Source organism: Rhinatrema bivittatum, chromosome 1 (assembly GCF_901001135.1).
Source record: "Rhinatrema bivittatum chromosome 1, aRhiBiv1.1, whole genome shotgun sequence".
Classification (NCBI taxonomy): domain Eukaryota; kingdom Metazoa; phylum Chordata; class Amphibia; order Gymnophiona; family Rhinatrematidae; genus Rhinatrema; species Rhinatrema bivittatum.
Genome location: NC_042615.1, coordinates 485,239,235 through 485,255,370, shown reverse-complemented (window position 1 = coordinate 485,255,370; position 16,136 = coordinate 485,239,235). Strand labels below are relative to the sequence as shown.

The 16,136-nt window shown below is 45.4% G+C and overlaps 1 protein-coding gene across 1 annotated transcript in view; it reads right to left on the bottom strand.

Moving 5' to 3' along the window:
- Positions 1-3,011: 3,011 nt before the first annotated feature.
- Positions 3,012-16,136, bottom strand: part of LOC115094585 (FYVE, RhoGEF and PH domain-containing protein 1-like) — a 35,783-nt gene continuing 22,658 nt past the window's right edge. Inside the window, exons 6-13 of the mRNA XM_029607799.1 lie at positions 15,718-15,733; positions 6,294-6,376; positions 6,107-6,137; positions 5,920-6,021; positions 4,616-4,741; positions 4,065-4,226; positions 3,806-3,949; positions 3,012-3,575 (exon numbers count right to left, since the gene is read on the bottom strand). Coding sequence (XP_029463659.1) covers positions 3,321-3,575; positions 3,806-3,949; positions 4,065-4,226; positions 4,616-4,741; positions 5,920-6,021; positions 6,107-6,137; positions 6,294-6,376; positions 15,718-15,733 — 919 coding nt within the window. The 3' untranslated portion in view covers positions 3,012-3,320. The remainder of the gene's footprint in view (positions 3,576-3,805; positions 3,950-4,064; positions 4,227-4,615; positions 4,742-5,919; positions 6,022-6,106; positions 6,138-6,293; positions 6,377-15,717; positions 15,734-16,136) is intronic.

Genomic DNA, 16,136 nt, shown 5'->3' with positions numbered 1-16,136 from the left:
ATTCCATCCAAGAGAAGGAAGCCGGGTCCATGCCTAGCCCAGGAAGTACTGGGGTAGGTGGCGCTGGATTTCTCTCTCCCATGGAAGACCCAGCCCCAGGATTACTCAGATCCAGGGTACTTCCAGTTAAGGTTGTGGCCGACCCATCCTCTGATTGGGAGAAGCCAGGCTTAGTAAAGTCTGGAGAGGTCAACTCTCCCTGAGCCTCCTCATACCCTGTTTCCCCGAAAATAAGACAGTGTCTTATATTAATTTTTGCTACCAAAGATGCACTAGGCCTTATTTTCAGGGGATGTCTTATTTTTCCATGAAGAAGAATTCACATATATTGTTGAACAAAAAATGAACATTTATTATATTCTGAATAGTTGTCTGGTTATGCTGGTTTGTGATGACAACTAACTGTGAATCCTGCAGGGTAAAAAAATCACAGCTGCATGCTCTGGTGTTCTGTGCAACGGGCATGCTCCCAAATAAAAACTTTGCTAGGTCTTACTTTCGGGGGAGGTCTTATATTTAGCAATTCAGCAAAACCTCTACTAGGTCTTATTTTCGGGGAACAGGGTAGTGCTGACATAAGTAAGAATCCAGGTCAGACTGTGTAGCCCTAATATAACAAGCAGCACAGAGAGAATGGCGCTTTATTTCTTTGCTGCCGGAGCCATTAGGGGTGGTAACTGCATGTTCAGCCGGCTCGCACTTAAAATTGTGTGTGCATAGATTTCAGACACCTAAATGGGTTGCTGGAAGGCGCACGCACAGCTCGTGCACCCGGCTTTGCCTAAATTTTGCACCTAGCAAGTTGTACGCGTAAGTATACGCGCGACATTGTGCGTGGCATTATGAGCACAGCGCAAGTGCAGAGCCGGCATGCACAGATTATACCGACGCTGTATGTGGGCAATGGAAGATGCACAAAAAACGCGCGCAAGATGGCACTGCCGTGGTCTACCACACGGTGTGCCTACTGCGCCTAAAGCAGGGCCTAGCCCACTGGGGGCCATTCAACCCACTCAGAAGTCCACTTCCCCTTACCCCAATGGGATCGGGAATGATGTCCGTACGGCACACCGAGCAAAGAGACTGGGTTATAAGCTCCGCTGCTAGCAGCGGAGCTTATAACCCATTGGTCCTGATTCCATCTGGCTACATGCTAAGAAAATGCCCATTACACTGGATTTGTTTGATGTGGGTTTATGGCTTCTTGTGCCAGGCTGCCTTGCAGTTTCCCAAAGGGTTGCCAACTTTTCTATGGAGCAAGACCAGACACTTGGGGGGGAGGGCGGCCACAGCACCCCCACCCTTCAAATTGAGTGGTGATTCCTAGGCAGATTCTGCTTGCCTGTCTTTGGGACTTGGTTCGACTCTCCTATTCCTCTGCGACTCCCAGGAGGACAGCGTGAAGTAGCAACAAGTGCCGCACAGCTGTGGGAGAGGTAGAGGAGGAGGAGAGTCAAACTGAGCCCCAAAAAAGGCAGGTAACTGGAGCACTGCCAGGCTGCCACCACTGATTGGCCCCTGGCCTTGCCTGACCAGGTTTTACAGTATCTGGTTACCTTTGTAACCGGACACTATCCAAGGGGCTGCAAAAGCGGGTTGTCTGGTCGAAGACAGGGCAGTTGGTCACCCTATTTTCCCAGGCTATTTCAAACTAATTCTGCTTCTTGTGGTTAGTAATTCCTTTACAGTATACATCTTGCAGGTTCTGGTGTGTCGGTTCCCTGCAGAGATATGAAACCAAGTCAGACTCTTACAGATCTTCACACAAGAAATGGAAGATTAGTCCAAAAACATCCCTCCCAAAGAGGGATGACAGAAAATAAATCAACCAATTTTTGCTAAAGAATAAGGGGGGCACAAATCCCCAACTGATCTTGGGGGGAGTGGGGTGGGAACAGCTGCAAACACCATGGTATCCTGGCACCAGACTAGAGAGTAATATGAAAAAAGATAGTCACTGACTATCAGACAACACTATTCAGATTGGGGCTGTTCCCTCTACGTACCAGGATCAGTCAGACCGATTTTATAATGAGAGAGAGAGAGGGGGGGGGGGGGGGGGGAGAGGGAGAGAGACTAGCCATAGTGTCCTCGCCCTAGATAGGTATTTTTATCCCTATTTTAGGCCCCACCTAGTAACTCGAGGCGAGGTTTAGGTATTAGGGGCCATTTTCACATTCAACGTGAGACATACGAACAGAACAGTGGTCTCTTGTGAAGATCTGATGGCCTTCGGAGTGTGTACAATGTTCTCTCAACCTAGCTTGATGTTACCCAGGTAGAGAGTCCATCAAGCTAGGTTGAGAGAACATTGCACAAATCTCATCTTTTCTTTCTCTCTCTCTGTCTCACTCTCCCTCACTCTCTCTCGTCTGAGCTCCCATGGTCCCCCAGTGGTTGAATGCAGGAAATACAACAGGTCTGGCACTTACCGCAAGGTCTGAAAATGTTATCACTATTTGCGCTAACTTAGCTCTTCGCATAGGTAATTAGCGCAAATTGCGATAAACTGTATATTAGCATAAGACACGCCCCTTTTGCTATCACATGCGATACTTACCGCATTTTGATAAATCCAGGCCTAAGTTTGTATTGTTAAAATTGCAAGCTGCAAAAAATATCGAGCTGGATAAAAAAGGAGCCAGCTCAGTAGCATTCCTAGGGCAGGCTTTCAAATTTAGTCAGTGACTGCGATATTCAGTATTAACTAAGCTACCTTTAGCCAGGTAACTTTGGACAGGCACACAGCAAGCCGATTTGGCTAGATAGTCAGGCACACAACTAGCCAGGTAACTAGGGAAATTCAGTCACATGTATCCACTCACCTGGCTTTTAAATGTTAACCCCCCCCAATATATACATTTTAATAGCACAAGGAAAAAGAGCCACGCCTTTCTTTGAACTAAATTTGAAGATAAATAGAATAGCAACACTCTCCATCTCACACAGACATGCTTAGCAGACCTGACAGTCACTGAAGCACGCTAACGTCGCAGAGTATTGAATCTCCATGCCTTTGGAAGTGGGGCCACTCACTTTTAAAGGATGGCTTCATTTTTTTTTCCTTTACATACAGAGAATTGACAGCAACAGACATTGTACATAAATCTTAAGAATGTAAAAAACTGGTTTTTGCTAAATATTAAAAAATAAAATAAAAATAATAATAATAATAATAGCAAGATTATTACAAAATAAAAGTGCCTGTTATAAGTTCAAGTAACGTGTTGAAGGGTTGCTGAAGCCGCAAGCGGCTTTGTATAAAGGACGTTCTCTAGAGGGACAGGTGGGGTTCTGAGACGCCTCCATCGCTTCCCACTTCAGGCGGTCTCTGACCCTTGGCACTCCTCATCAGCCTCCAGGATGCAGTGGGGAGGGAGACAGTCCAAGCCCCTGCCTGCCCGGCCCAGGACGGCGGCCCAGCGCCTCTGAAGTTCCTCCGTTTCCGCGCTGAAGTACAAACTCAGATGGCTCTGACTTATCTTGAAGGTGTTTCGCCTCTCCACGCGATCCCCAGCATCTGGAGCTCCCAGTTCAAAACCAATGAGGGGGATACTGCGCTGTGCCTTCACATCCTGTCCAAGCCAAAGAGAGAACCACTGAGAATCTCACAGGCTGAAGTCAAAGCTCTCATGCCTGGTGACAGGCCCAGGCCTGGTGTTTTTATGCCTCAGGCCCAAACCCGTGTCCTGCAATGTCCAGGACATGTGGGAACCTCTAGTCCTCCTTTTTCACAGAATCAGGACTACATCTCCCAGGATACAATAGGGCAGAGGCATGGCTCACCTTTTGATGGAGATCTTACCTGGGGGGCTCCATAAATGTACAGCACCAGAGGCTCATTCTCAGGAATCACAAACCAGGCTTTCTGCCAACTCTTGCCACCCTTCTCCATGTAGTGCAGGAAACTACAGATAATGCTGTTTTCTGCCACCACGGATGCCTGCTTCTGTGGAACGAAAAAGAACAGAAACCACGCACATGTGAAGAGCGAGAGGGAGGAGAAGGACTGGGGCAGTGCCTCCAGGATCGACCTCTGCATAATATCGAGGCTTTGGAAGTACCTCCAAGATTGACCTCCGGCGTTGTGGCGTTTGCTGTTGGAATCCGGTGCTGCTGCTGGGGGACCCATGCAGGGCAGTGAAACACTCGACGCAGACCCGGTTCGTCCTGTTATTGTCATAGAACAGCCGCGCTCGGAATTCAGAACACTTCCCGCACACCACCTGCAGGAGAAAAACACTGCCGCATCGACACCACAACTCCTTGGCAGCAACATCACCAGCCCACAACATGAAAAAAGCACCATCAACATCACATCGATGCAGCGCTATTAGTGCGAAGGTTACGAGATGGGACAGCCAAGTATTGTCAGTGCAAAGGGTGAGGGGGTGCAAGTGAGTTGGGCACTGTCAAAAGGTAGGGGACAAATGGGCTGAGAGTCGGGGGGGAGGGGGAAGCTCACTCACCGCGAGATTCAGGAGAGCGCGCTGTCAGTACATAGGGATGGAGAGAGATGCGGAAAAGTCAGGCACAGTTAAGCACGACGGGTGAGTGGAAGGGGAATAGGAAGACAACATCATGGTGAGAAGTTGGGTGAGGGGTTGGTGCTTACGTGACCACAGGCCTTGCAGTGGTGCCTGCGCTTAGTGATGGAGTGGAATGGCTCCTGGCACCTCATGCACATGGTCACCTCTTTCTCCCGGATGGGGGTTGGGGCTCGTTTACCCAGATCCGTGTTCTGTAAAAGGGAAGCGGAACAAACCATGAAGGTGAGGAAACAGCAGCAAAGAGCAAGATTTAGGATGCTACAAAGTTGGTTTTGCAGGGGGCATGCCAGCTCCATAATATAGGTCAGAGGTGCTGAAGAAAAGGCAGGACACACATCCGACTGTAGGATAACCAGCACCCTGTGCAAAAACTGAAATTGATACAGCCCTCCTCCCCCCCCAACCCCCACCTCCATTAGCTCACTCCTGGGGAGTGGGGATACAAAGGGAGGTCTCCTCCAAAGATCCATTTCCTCTCCTCAACATTCGGAGCCAGCCTGCAAATCTCTGCACTTTTAAGAGCGAGAGCATCTCATCAGATCCCCTTAAAAATGCAGTAGCTGGTGAGCCAGCCTAAGGACAGCCACATTCATGTGCCATTGCTTAGCGACAACCCTGTTCCTGCCCACCATGGCCTTCCCAGGTCCTCTTCTTTCTTCCCCTTTTTTCTCCCGATATGACCCCCTTCCCACACCTTCTCCCTCCTACTCCTCCAGACGGCCCTTTCCCAGCATCTGTCCCTCCTTCTCTCCCTCCCCTCCATGCTCTCTTCCTGGGTCCTTTCTCCTCAATTTCCAGAAGGCCTCCCCCATTACCTCATCTCGCTCATTCCAGCCCCAGCGGCAGGCTGAGATTGTCTGGTCATAGCAGCAAAAGGAGGAAAAATTAGCATGGGGCCTGACAGCTGGCACGCTAACAGGCCCTGCAGTGGCCATGCCCCTCGCACAGGTTTCCTTGGTAACAGGTGAAGGGTGGGAAGCCGCTGTAGGACTTGTGAGTGTGTGCTGGTTGACATCATATTTATTTTTCCTTTGCTTGCTGCGCTACCTGAAGACGCCTGCCAGCTTCAATCAGTTGTTTCTGGGATGCTTGGGGAAGGAGGATGCTGGGGATTAGGGGGCATGCCATGGCACTGAAGGTGGGCCTGCACCGTGGCACCATAACTGAAAAAGTGTGTGGAAGTGAGATGGCCCTTGTGTGTGGTGCCCTATGTGGCTGCACAGCTCACACATCTTCAAAGCCAGATCTGCTTAAACATATACATATGTCCTCCCCCATGCACACAAATATACTCACATACACCCTCTCAGATACACAGACACTCTTATACTCTCACTGGAAGCTAGAGAGAGATCCCCTGGACACACACCGGAGAGCTTGGTGGGGTCTGGTCTTCCTCCCTGTGTGATGAGTTTATTAGTCGGCAGGTCTCCAGTGTCTGCTCGTGCCGAGAGATGGTGACTTGAATTGCCTGGGGAGGGGAGGAGAAACCATTTACCATGAAGGTCAGAATGACAGGAGTGGGGGCAGGGCTCCCTGTGTTAACAGCACTATACCTGAATCCAATCCTTTTTCTCCTCTTCTGTCCTGTGGAAAATGAGAGAAGATGTGTGTTATTGCTGCCACACAGCTGCAGCACGAGCTAAGCACTGGAGGGCTTGTTGTGGAGGGTGGGGAGACCTCAGGGTACGTCCCTGCTCATCGTCAGGGAGTTGGGGGGGGGGGGGGAGAGGTGCTGCTTACCTGGCCTGAAGCTCCAGTGAGCGCTGCTTCCCACACACCAGGAAAGTCCTAGGTAGGTTCAGGCTGCTGCTACTATCTTTCAGCTGTGGGCCAAATGAGGAGAGTTGTTACTGTTGTGTAGCTTCCAGACAACAGCCATTCCCCACCCATCTTCCTGGCCTCCTCTGCTCCCTAGCCTCCAACAGCACATGCAGGACTACAACTCTCAAGATACATGAGGGAATGGAAGACAATCAGGGGTGAATCTGGAAGCTGCCCCAGATCAGCCATACTGAATCAGACCAAAGGTCCATCTGGCCCAACATCTTGTCTGATGGGCCAGAAAATGGAAGATCAGAGACAATGTGGGTGAAACAGGGCATGTATAGAACTGTCTTGGGTCAGCCCAAGGTCCCTGGAGTTCAGCATCTTGCCTCTGACAGCCCAGGTCACAGGAACCCAGCAGACCCCAAAAAGATTTATTGCTTATTACTCATGCCCAGGGATAAGCACTGGCTTTCCCAAGGCTACCTGTTTATGGACCTTTCCTCCAAGAACTTGTCCAATCTTCTTTTGAGCCCCACTGTAATTAGTCGCCTTGACCCATGTCCTCCGGCAACAGATTCCAAAGCTTGACTGTGTACTGAGTGAAAAAGTACTTCCTACAATTTGTTTTAAATCTGCTGGTTGCTAGTTTCATGGAAATAAATAACAGTCCTTTATTCACCCTTCCACCCTACTCATGGTTTTATACATTTCTATCATTCCCCTCTCAATTTTCTCTTTTCCAAGCTGAAGATCTCTAACCTGCATAGCCTCTCATCATAAGAGAGCTGTTCCACCACCTTTATCATTTTTGTTGCCCTTTTCTGCACCTTTTTCTAGTTCCACTGTGCCTTTTTGGAGATGAGGTGACCAGAACAGCACACAATACTCAAGGTGTGGTCGCACCATGGCTCGAACAAAGGCAATGTGATATTTTCTGTTTTATTTTCCATTCCTTTTCAGATCATTCCTAACATTCTGTTTGCTTTTATGACCGCAACCGTGCACTGAGCTGAGGATTTCAATGTATTGTCCACAAGGACTCCAAGGTCCTTTCCCTGAGTGGTGATTCCCAGTTCAGAACCCAGCATTATATTATTTTTCCCTATGTGCACCACTTTGTACTTTTCCACATTAAATTTCATCTGTCATTCAGATGCCCAGTTTCCTATTCTCACAAGATCCCTCTGCAGTTTTTCATAATCCATTGTTGTTTGAATAATTTCATGTCATCTGGAAATATGATCACCTGACTCTTATCTCCCAATTACAGATTATTTATTAATATGTTAAAAAGGGCTCCAGGGATGATCCGGGAAACTATAGACCTGTGCAATTCTTATCCCTGCATCTCAAAAAAGATAAAGTTGCACTGGAAAAGGTTCAGAGAAGGGCAATCAAAATGATAAAGGGGATGGAACAGCTCCCCTATGAAGAAAGACTATAGAAATTAGGGAAGATATGATAGAGATCTATAAAATCATGAGAGGACTAGAATAGGTAAATGTGAATTGGTTATTTACACTTTCAGATAATAGGAGGACTAGGGAGCACTCCCTGAAGTTAAGTAGCACATTCAAAACAAATCAGGGAAAATTCTTCTTCACTCAATGCACAATTAAGATCTGAAATTCATTACCAGAGGATGTGATTAAGGCAATTAGCATAACTGAGTTTAAAAAAAAGTTTGGACAAGTTCCTGGAGGAGATAACAACCAACAAGGACTGAACTACACAGTTTGGGTAAACAAATAAGTGTGGGAGTAGCTTTCTTATTGCGGTGGTTACTACCCTAAACCAATTAAGCCTGATACTTCACTTTGAATGCATATACAGCACTGCTCTCTGCTTCAACGGCAGGGGGAAATATGGAAAAGAGGATTTACATTCAGACAACATCTAACAAGGCATTGATCTGTGTTGTGTTCCACGGTCATGTCGCCCCACGACCGCAGCCCCCTCCCTGATTTGCGGTGTCCCCCCGCCGCGGGAGCCCCGGGGGAGGGCTCCGACTCGGGCCCGTGCAGTCCCGGCACTGCCCGTTGCAGGGGAAGCCGTTCTGCTTCCCCTCAGCGGCGTCTCCCCTCCGTGGGGGAAATCCAAAATGGCTGCTGCCATTCTTAGGCGCGAGGCCACGCCCCCTCCACAGAATTAAAGGGACCCATCCCTTTAAATGGCGTCACCTGTTCTCTATCAGCCAAAGCAGGGGAAGTATAAACGGCAGCTTCCTCTGCTCGTCCAGTGACTTGGCAAGGTCCTCCAGCGCTGTCCAGTCTGCTTGCTTCGGTGAGTCCGGTTCCGTCTTGGTGTTCCTGGTTCCTGACTTCGGATTGGCTTCGGTGATTCTCTGGTTCCTGACTTCAGATTGGCAAGCGGTGATTCTCTAGTGCATGACTTCAGACTGGTGAGCGACGACCCTCTGGCACTCGACCTAGGACTCCTTCAAGACTACGTCTCCAAGGGGCCACCTAAGTCCCAGAGGCCTGAGTCCCTACGGGCTCCTCCTGGGGGGACCGCGGGCTTCCAGGGTGAAGCTCCAGTCAGCCCTTGCACAGTCTCCTGACCTCTCAAAGATCCGCCTAAGTCCCAGCGGCCCGGGTCCCTACGGGCTCCTCCCGGGGGGACCGCGGGCTTCCAGGGTGAAGTTCCAGTCAGCTCTTGCACTGTCTCCTGACCTCTCAAAGGTCTGCCTAAGTCCCAGCGGTCTGGGTTCCTACGAGCTCCTCCTGGGGGAACCACGGACTTCCAGGGGTGAAGACACAGCTCGCCTTCTCGACTCTTCCTCCGCTTCCACCGTTGCCTCAGTCTCCAGTGCCATTGGTCTGCTGGTCATATCTTCTGCTCAGCCTTGCCACCCGACAGGAGAACCTTCGAACTGCCCTACTAAGGAATTCCATCCTCCCGTCGGCCGAAGGGTCCACAACTCGAGCATAACAGATCTGTGCAGTCGGGATAAACAAGCATCGGGGTAACTTGCTTGATGCGGCGGTTACTACTCTTAACCATTAAGCCTTACGATTCACCTTTGATGCAACTCCAACATTACTCTCTGCATCAATGGCAGGGGGTGGCAGGAAACACGAATCAAACAGTTACCAACAAGGGCCGTGACCCTGGTGGTCGGTGAAACAGATAATTATGAGAAAATAAGTGTGGGAGCTTGCTGGGCCAGAGTAGATGGGCCGTTTGGACTTTTTCTGCCATCATTTCTATGTATCTATGAGAAGTCCATAAAATGCTTTTAATCAAATTGACTCAGGGAATAGCCACTGCTTATTACTGGCGTTGGTAGCATCGGATTTATTTATTGTTTGGATACTTGCTAGATACTTTTATCCTAGATTGGCCACTGTTGGAAACAGGATGCATGGTTTGATGGATCTTCGGTCTGACCCAGTATGGCAACTTCTTATGTTCTTATGTATATCAGCACAGAACCCAGTATAGATCTCTGTGGTACTCCACAAATGAAAAACAAAACCAGCATCCAACATTTGATATCCTTTCTTTCATACAACAGATTGTTTAAGCGGCACAATGAATTAAATTTATAAAAGGACCATCATAACTCCCATACATGAAATTGTAGAAGTATCAACTTTATAGCACACTGGGTTATGTTTAATCATAGATCCATAACGAGATTTATTTTATTTTTAGTTCACGCTTTTTCATTGTAGCTCAAGTCAAGTTACATTCAGGTACAGTAGATATTGTCCCTGACCCCAGTGGGCTCACAATCTAAGTTTGTACCTGACTTGCCCAGGTTCACAAGGAGTGGCAGTGGGATTTGAATCCTTGGGTCCCTGGCTCTCAGCTTGCTGCTTTAATCATTAGGCTACTTCTCCACTCGAAACAAAGAATAAACAACTTTCCTTCAACCTAGATTCAAACCAACAACTTGAGACTCTCTAACTTTTCTCTACAGTCGATTGCTCTACCAGCTGACCTATCAAAGGAACTGATTATTTTTCTTTTAGTTATTTATATTTCTAAATTGCAAATAAAGTGCAAAAATTACTCCCTCTTTCACTCAATCAATTGCATGATATCATGCTTCGTATCACTACTTCAGGAGTTTTTATGTACAGTATATTCCCAATTATATCTGTGCCGCAACTTCAAGCCTTACAAAACAATTATCTGAAAAAGACAAACGATAGGATTAATACTTGTGTTTCCTTGATGTGGTTCTCAGACACAATGATGAAGAATATATATAAAGCTCACATTCTGTTATCAGCATTCATAAGTTGCAGCAGCCATCTTAAATAATGGGCATGAACTTAAAGGAGAAACAATGTCTAACGTGTGATGGAAGCAGCCCTAATTGTGATGAGGGTAGCCCTCTGTCTGTTCCATGAACCCTTTCAGACTGGTTGGAAGTGAACATGTGAACCCTTGAGGCTGGTGCCAGAAGAAGGTCCAGTCTGTGAACCAGACTGGTGTTGGACAGCTGACAGGTGATGGACCAAGACCATGCCAGAAGGGCAAAGTCTGAAGAACTGACAACTATCGCGGCAGGTGGCAGGCAAGGCGAGGTCCGGTAGCAGGATGAAGTCAAGACAGGCAGCAGGAAAGGCAAGGTCTGGTAACCAGGCAGAGGTCAAGACAGGCAGCAAAGTAAGAATTCAAAGTTTCAAGATACGCGGGAATAGGACCTGTTGCTCAAGCATCATCAAACAGAATAAGCAAGTTTACATGCCTAAACAGCAATGACATCATAAGGGTGAGCCACAGGAAGTCCAGAGTGCTGGGCCTATAAAACCAGGAAGTGAAGAGAGGCTAAGCCAAGCAGGAAGCAGACAAGGCTGCCAGAAACTATGCCAGAACTCTCACAGGTGCCAGAAATCAATGAAGGAGGTATGTCACATGACATCATATATATCTGAACAAACTTAGAAGAACATGTGATGATATCTTGGGGGTATGGGGGGGTGCAGCAGGTGGGAGGGAAGGGAATTTGTCTTATGGGATAAAATGAATGACAGGTTTGCCAAAAAATAGTCAGCTGTGTTTAAATAACAATTTATGGAGCTGGTTATGACTACATATTTTGTATTGTGGACCTTTCTAATAAAATAAATAAATAAATAAATAAATAAATAAATAAATAAAAAGAAAGAACATCTCACATTTTTTTTAAGTTAATTTGGGTACAATGATTCTTTAGGTTCATGTCCATTATTTAAGATGGCTGCTGCAACTTGTGAATGCTGATGACCATACCTAGGAACTCTATGGATTTGGCCTGGAGACTCCAGGTCTCCTGGAGAGCACCCAGGATCTCCGGGTCTTAAACATCCTCCTGGTTTTGTAAAGCTGTCTTTTTCTGTAGCAGAGGGATGCAGGGGAGGCAGGCAGGAAGCTAGCGGGCAGAAGCCTCTCAGCCTGCAGCTGCTTCCCTGCCTCTCCCTTCTGATTGGCTCCTTATGCTATCCAGAGTCAATCAGCAGTGAAAGGAGAGGAAGCAAGGGCTGTGTTTCGGTCCTCACAGTAACTAGGCTGTGTGAGGATAGTGAGAGGAGAGAGCAAGAGTGTGTGTGTGTGTGTGTGTGTGTAAGAGAGGTGCAATCAAAAGTAAGGCTGAGAAGAGAAAGGGGTGAGCAAAGGTAAGAAAAGAGCAAAAAGGGAGAGAGATGAGAGCAAGAGGGTAGGAGAAGGGGAGGAGGAAGATAAAGGGGAAAGACAGGGACAAGGGTGGCAGGAAAAGGAGAGGACCCTGGATTGGAGTAGAATCCAGGAAGATATTGTAGGAGGGAAGGTAAGAGGAATGGAAAAGCGAGCATGGGAGAAAGGAGGTGAAACAGTGAAAGGAGAAAAGTTAGAAACATATAGAAACATAGAAAATGACTGCAGAAAAGGACACAATTGCCCATCTCTTAGGAAGAAGAAGAAGAGGAATTAAAGGGGAAGAGGCAAGAAAAAGGAAGAGAAAGTATTATAATAGCTGCAGCTTTTGGAAAGAGAAAGAACTGAAATAGAACAGAAAATGAAAGAGGACACCAGAGAGAAAAAGAAAATAAAACAAGAGAGACAGACAAGGCCAGAGAATGAGAAAAAGAAGGCTGAGCCAGAAACACCGAAGGTTGGAAACTTTTATTATCTGCTAGAGAATACTATTTTATTTTATTTATTTGATTTATATTCTGCTTTTTGAAAGTCTAGAGGATAATCCATAAAGTCTAGAGGATGTGAATGAACAATGGGTGGCTCACGAGAACGACAGCTACTACCTGGTGATAATACCCTTATTCAATAAACATACACACTGTTAATGCGACTCCGACATTGCTCTAAGCTTCAGCGGCCATGAGGAAATGTGGAAAAAAGGATTTGCATTCACAAAAAGTGGGGAGTAGCTTGCTTGTTACGGCGGTTACTACCCCAAACCAAATAAGCCTGATACTTCACTTTCAATGCATATCCAGCATAGCTCTCTGCTTCAACGGGCAGGGGAGCAAGATTTATACTTCACTTTCAATGCTGAGCCAGCATAGCTCTCTGCTTCAACGGCAGGGGGGAATGAAGAAAGGTGGATCTATATTCAGGCAACAACCAACAAGGACTGAATTACAAAGTCTGGATAAACAGATAAGCATGGGTGTAGCTTGCTTATTGTAGTGGTTAATACCCCTAACTAATTAAGCTATTTCACTTAGATTCAGTTTCTACACTGCTCTCTACATTAATGGCGGGGGTGGAAGGGAAATAGAATAAAAAAAGGTTACTAAGAGCCAAGAGAAACAGATAAGTATGTGAGAGAAAAAAAAAAGTGCAAAACCTTGCTGGGCAGACTGGATGGGCCGTTTGGTCTTCTTCTGCAGTCATTTCTATGTTTCTATATGTTTCTAAGCAGATTATATTCAAGAAAGGTGTTCCTAGGGGGTGGAGGAAGAAACTAAAAAGTCTTTACTGTGAACACCATACTTAACCCCCACTCCCACCCCACCGTGCGCTAATTTCCGGGTGAGCCTAACTCAAAAGTTCCCAGGTATGCTGACAGAATGTGAGCTTATTTATTTTTATTTATTTTTAATTTTTATATACCGGAATTCCTGTATGCAATACAAATCAGTCCGGTTTACAAGTAACGAAAAGGTTGCCCTGGTCTGGGAGGTTAGACTGGGGTTTTTTACATAGAACATAGAACAATAACAATCAACTATTGAACATTATTACAAGGAACAGTGAAAGTAACAATAGTATTTAACAAACAGATAATATTATTATAACATTATTTGTGTTCACATTTTACAAGGAACTTTAGTAGCGTATATAGTCTGCAAGTAATCGGTTAAATAATATAATATGAGAAGGATGACTTAAATAAATAGATATTGCGAATAATCAAGTCCGTGTATGAATTTGAGTGTCAATGTGTTTGTGACACCTTGCAATGGTTGGATCTGAAAGACAGGAGGAGGTGCCTAGTTACACTCTGGGAATTGGAACGCTTGCCTGAAGAGCCAGGTTTTTAACCTTTTTTTGAACTCTGGTAGGTTGGGTTCGAGTCTTATGTCTGGTGGGAGCGCATTCCATTGATGTGGTCCCGCAGTGGATAGTGCTCTTTTTCTTAGCGTTGATTTGGCGGGAGCTGCGACTAATGTGCCTTTGCAGGCGCTTCTGATGGGTCTGGCCGATGAGTGTAGGCGAAGTTGAGTTTGTAGAGATATAGGTGCGACGTTATGAATTGTTTTATAAGCTTACATATATTCTTCATCATCTTGTCTGAGAAACATGTCGCCGACACACAAGTATTAACCCTATCATTTGTCTTTTTCAGATAATTGTTTTGTGAGACGTAAAGTGTGGCACAAATATTTTGAGAATATATTAAACAGAAAAGTTCCTGAAGCAGTAATATTAAATATGATGATATGTCGGACAATTGACTGAGTAAAAAGGGGGAGTAATTTTTCACTTTTTTTTATTTGCTATTTAAAAATATAAATAACTAAAAGAAAATAATCTTGTGCAACTCATGGACCTATGATTATACATAACCCGAGGTGCTATAAATATTGATACCTTCTTCGATCTCATATATGGGGGTATGGATGGTCCTTTTATAAATTTAATTCATTGTGCTGCTTTACTAAGAACAATAATTGTATTAAAAAAATTAAGTATATTAAATGCTGGATGCTGGTTTTAGTTTTGATGTATTTGATTCATGAGACTTAGACTTGTGAGTACTCCACGAATAACCTATCTTCCTTTGGAAAACTGATCATTTAGTCTTGTCTTTTAACCATTTAGCACTGGACACTGTTTCCTAGCCCATGACATTTTTTTTTTTTTTTTAACTGAAAATCTTTATTTTAAAACATTCCACAAAACATAGAATCATCAACATCCATATGCATAATATCCAACTGCAAAACTTCATGTTACCGAAAGTTATCAAAAGAAATACACTCCCATCCCTTCCCTCATCCTCACCCCCCGAACCCCACTGCCATGATACCGTTAACAAATCTCTCCAAGCTTTCCCACAGGTGCCTTAGAAAATAAAGTAATGAAAGACAATACAGAATAAACCCCAAGAGACATACACTCAAGCAGTTCTACTGGGAACAATGATAAATTATAATGCTTATACCACAACAGTATAACAACAATGAATCACCCAGATTTCAACCAATCTCTGGTTTACTTAGTCCCTTTACCCATTGTATATAAGGTCCCCAAAATTCCTCATATATGTTCAAGATTTTCATCTTAATAGAAGTCAGTAATAAATTTTCCCCAACTACACCCTAACTCGCACCTTGCCGCAATCATTATTTGTTGCATAAGAAATCGTACAGATTTATTCCATTCAGAATCAGGCACATTTAATAAGAAAAATAAAGGCTCCTTAATGACCTTCTTACCCATGATATCATAGATAAATTGTATAACCTGCTCCCCATATAGCACTATCTTTGGGCAGTTTCATCAGATATGTATAAAAGATTCCCTCATACCACACTGCCTCCAACAATCATCTTCCACTTTAGGAAAAATTTTATGCAAACGAGCTAGTCTACGATACCACCGAAAGAGTACCTTGTAATTATTCTCCACCAGAAGAGCTGAAATGGAGCCTTGTTTGGTATGATGGAAGCAAACGTCCCAAATCTTAGATCTCAAGGGCTTCCCCAGATCTTGCTCCTAAGCTAACATGTAGGCTGGTACGGATTCCAGCACGCCATTTAATAAGCCATACATCTTTGAAATACCTCCCGAGAGTCTACTAGCCATTTCGCAATAACCTTCAAAAAGAGATTTCCCCTTTTTGATATCTCTCAGTACTCCTCCCCCTCTTACATAATGCATACCTGAATACAATAAAAACCATCCCCTTTGGGGAAATCAAAGGACTGTTGAACTTTCTCAAAAGCGTGCACCCCACTTCCATCCCAGATAAGCTCCAACTGAGTACAGCCCTTGCTCCACCACTACCTAGCTGAGGGGCTATCCATCCCTGGTTGGAACTGCTTATTAAAATGAAAAGATGTCCTAAAGTAATATCTTCTTTCACCTACCAATTGCATCTTCCAGCTATCCCATAATTCCTATGTCAATCCAATTACAGGGGAGACATTATCAGGTAATATCTGTGCTTCTTTTGGCAGCCATACCATAATATCTGGCAGTATATCATGTAATAAGAATCGTTTTAGAGCTACCACCTCTTGTTTACCTCACTTTTATGCCAATCCAGAATCACCCTTAACTGAGAGTCAACATAGTACCACAATAAACAGGGCACCACCAGACCCCCCCCCACTGCTTTAGGAAGATGAAATATACGCCATGCCATCCTTGGAG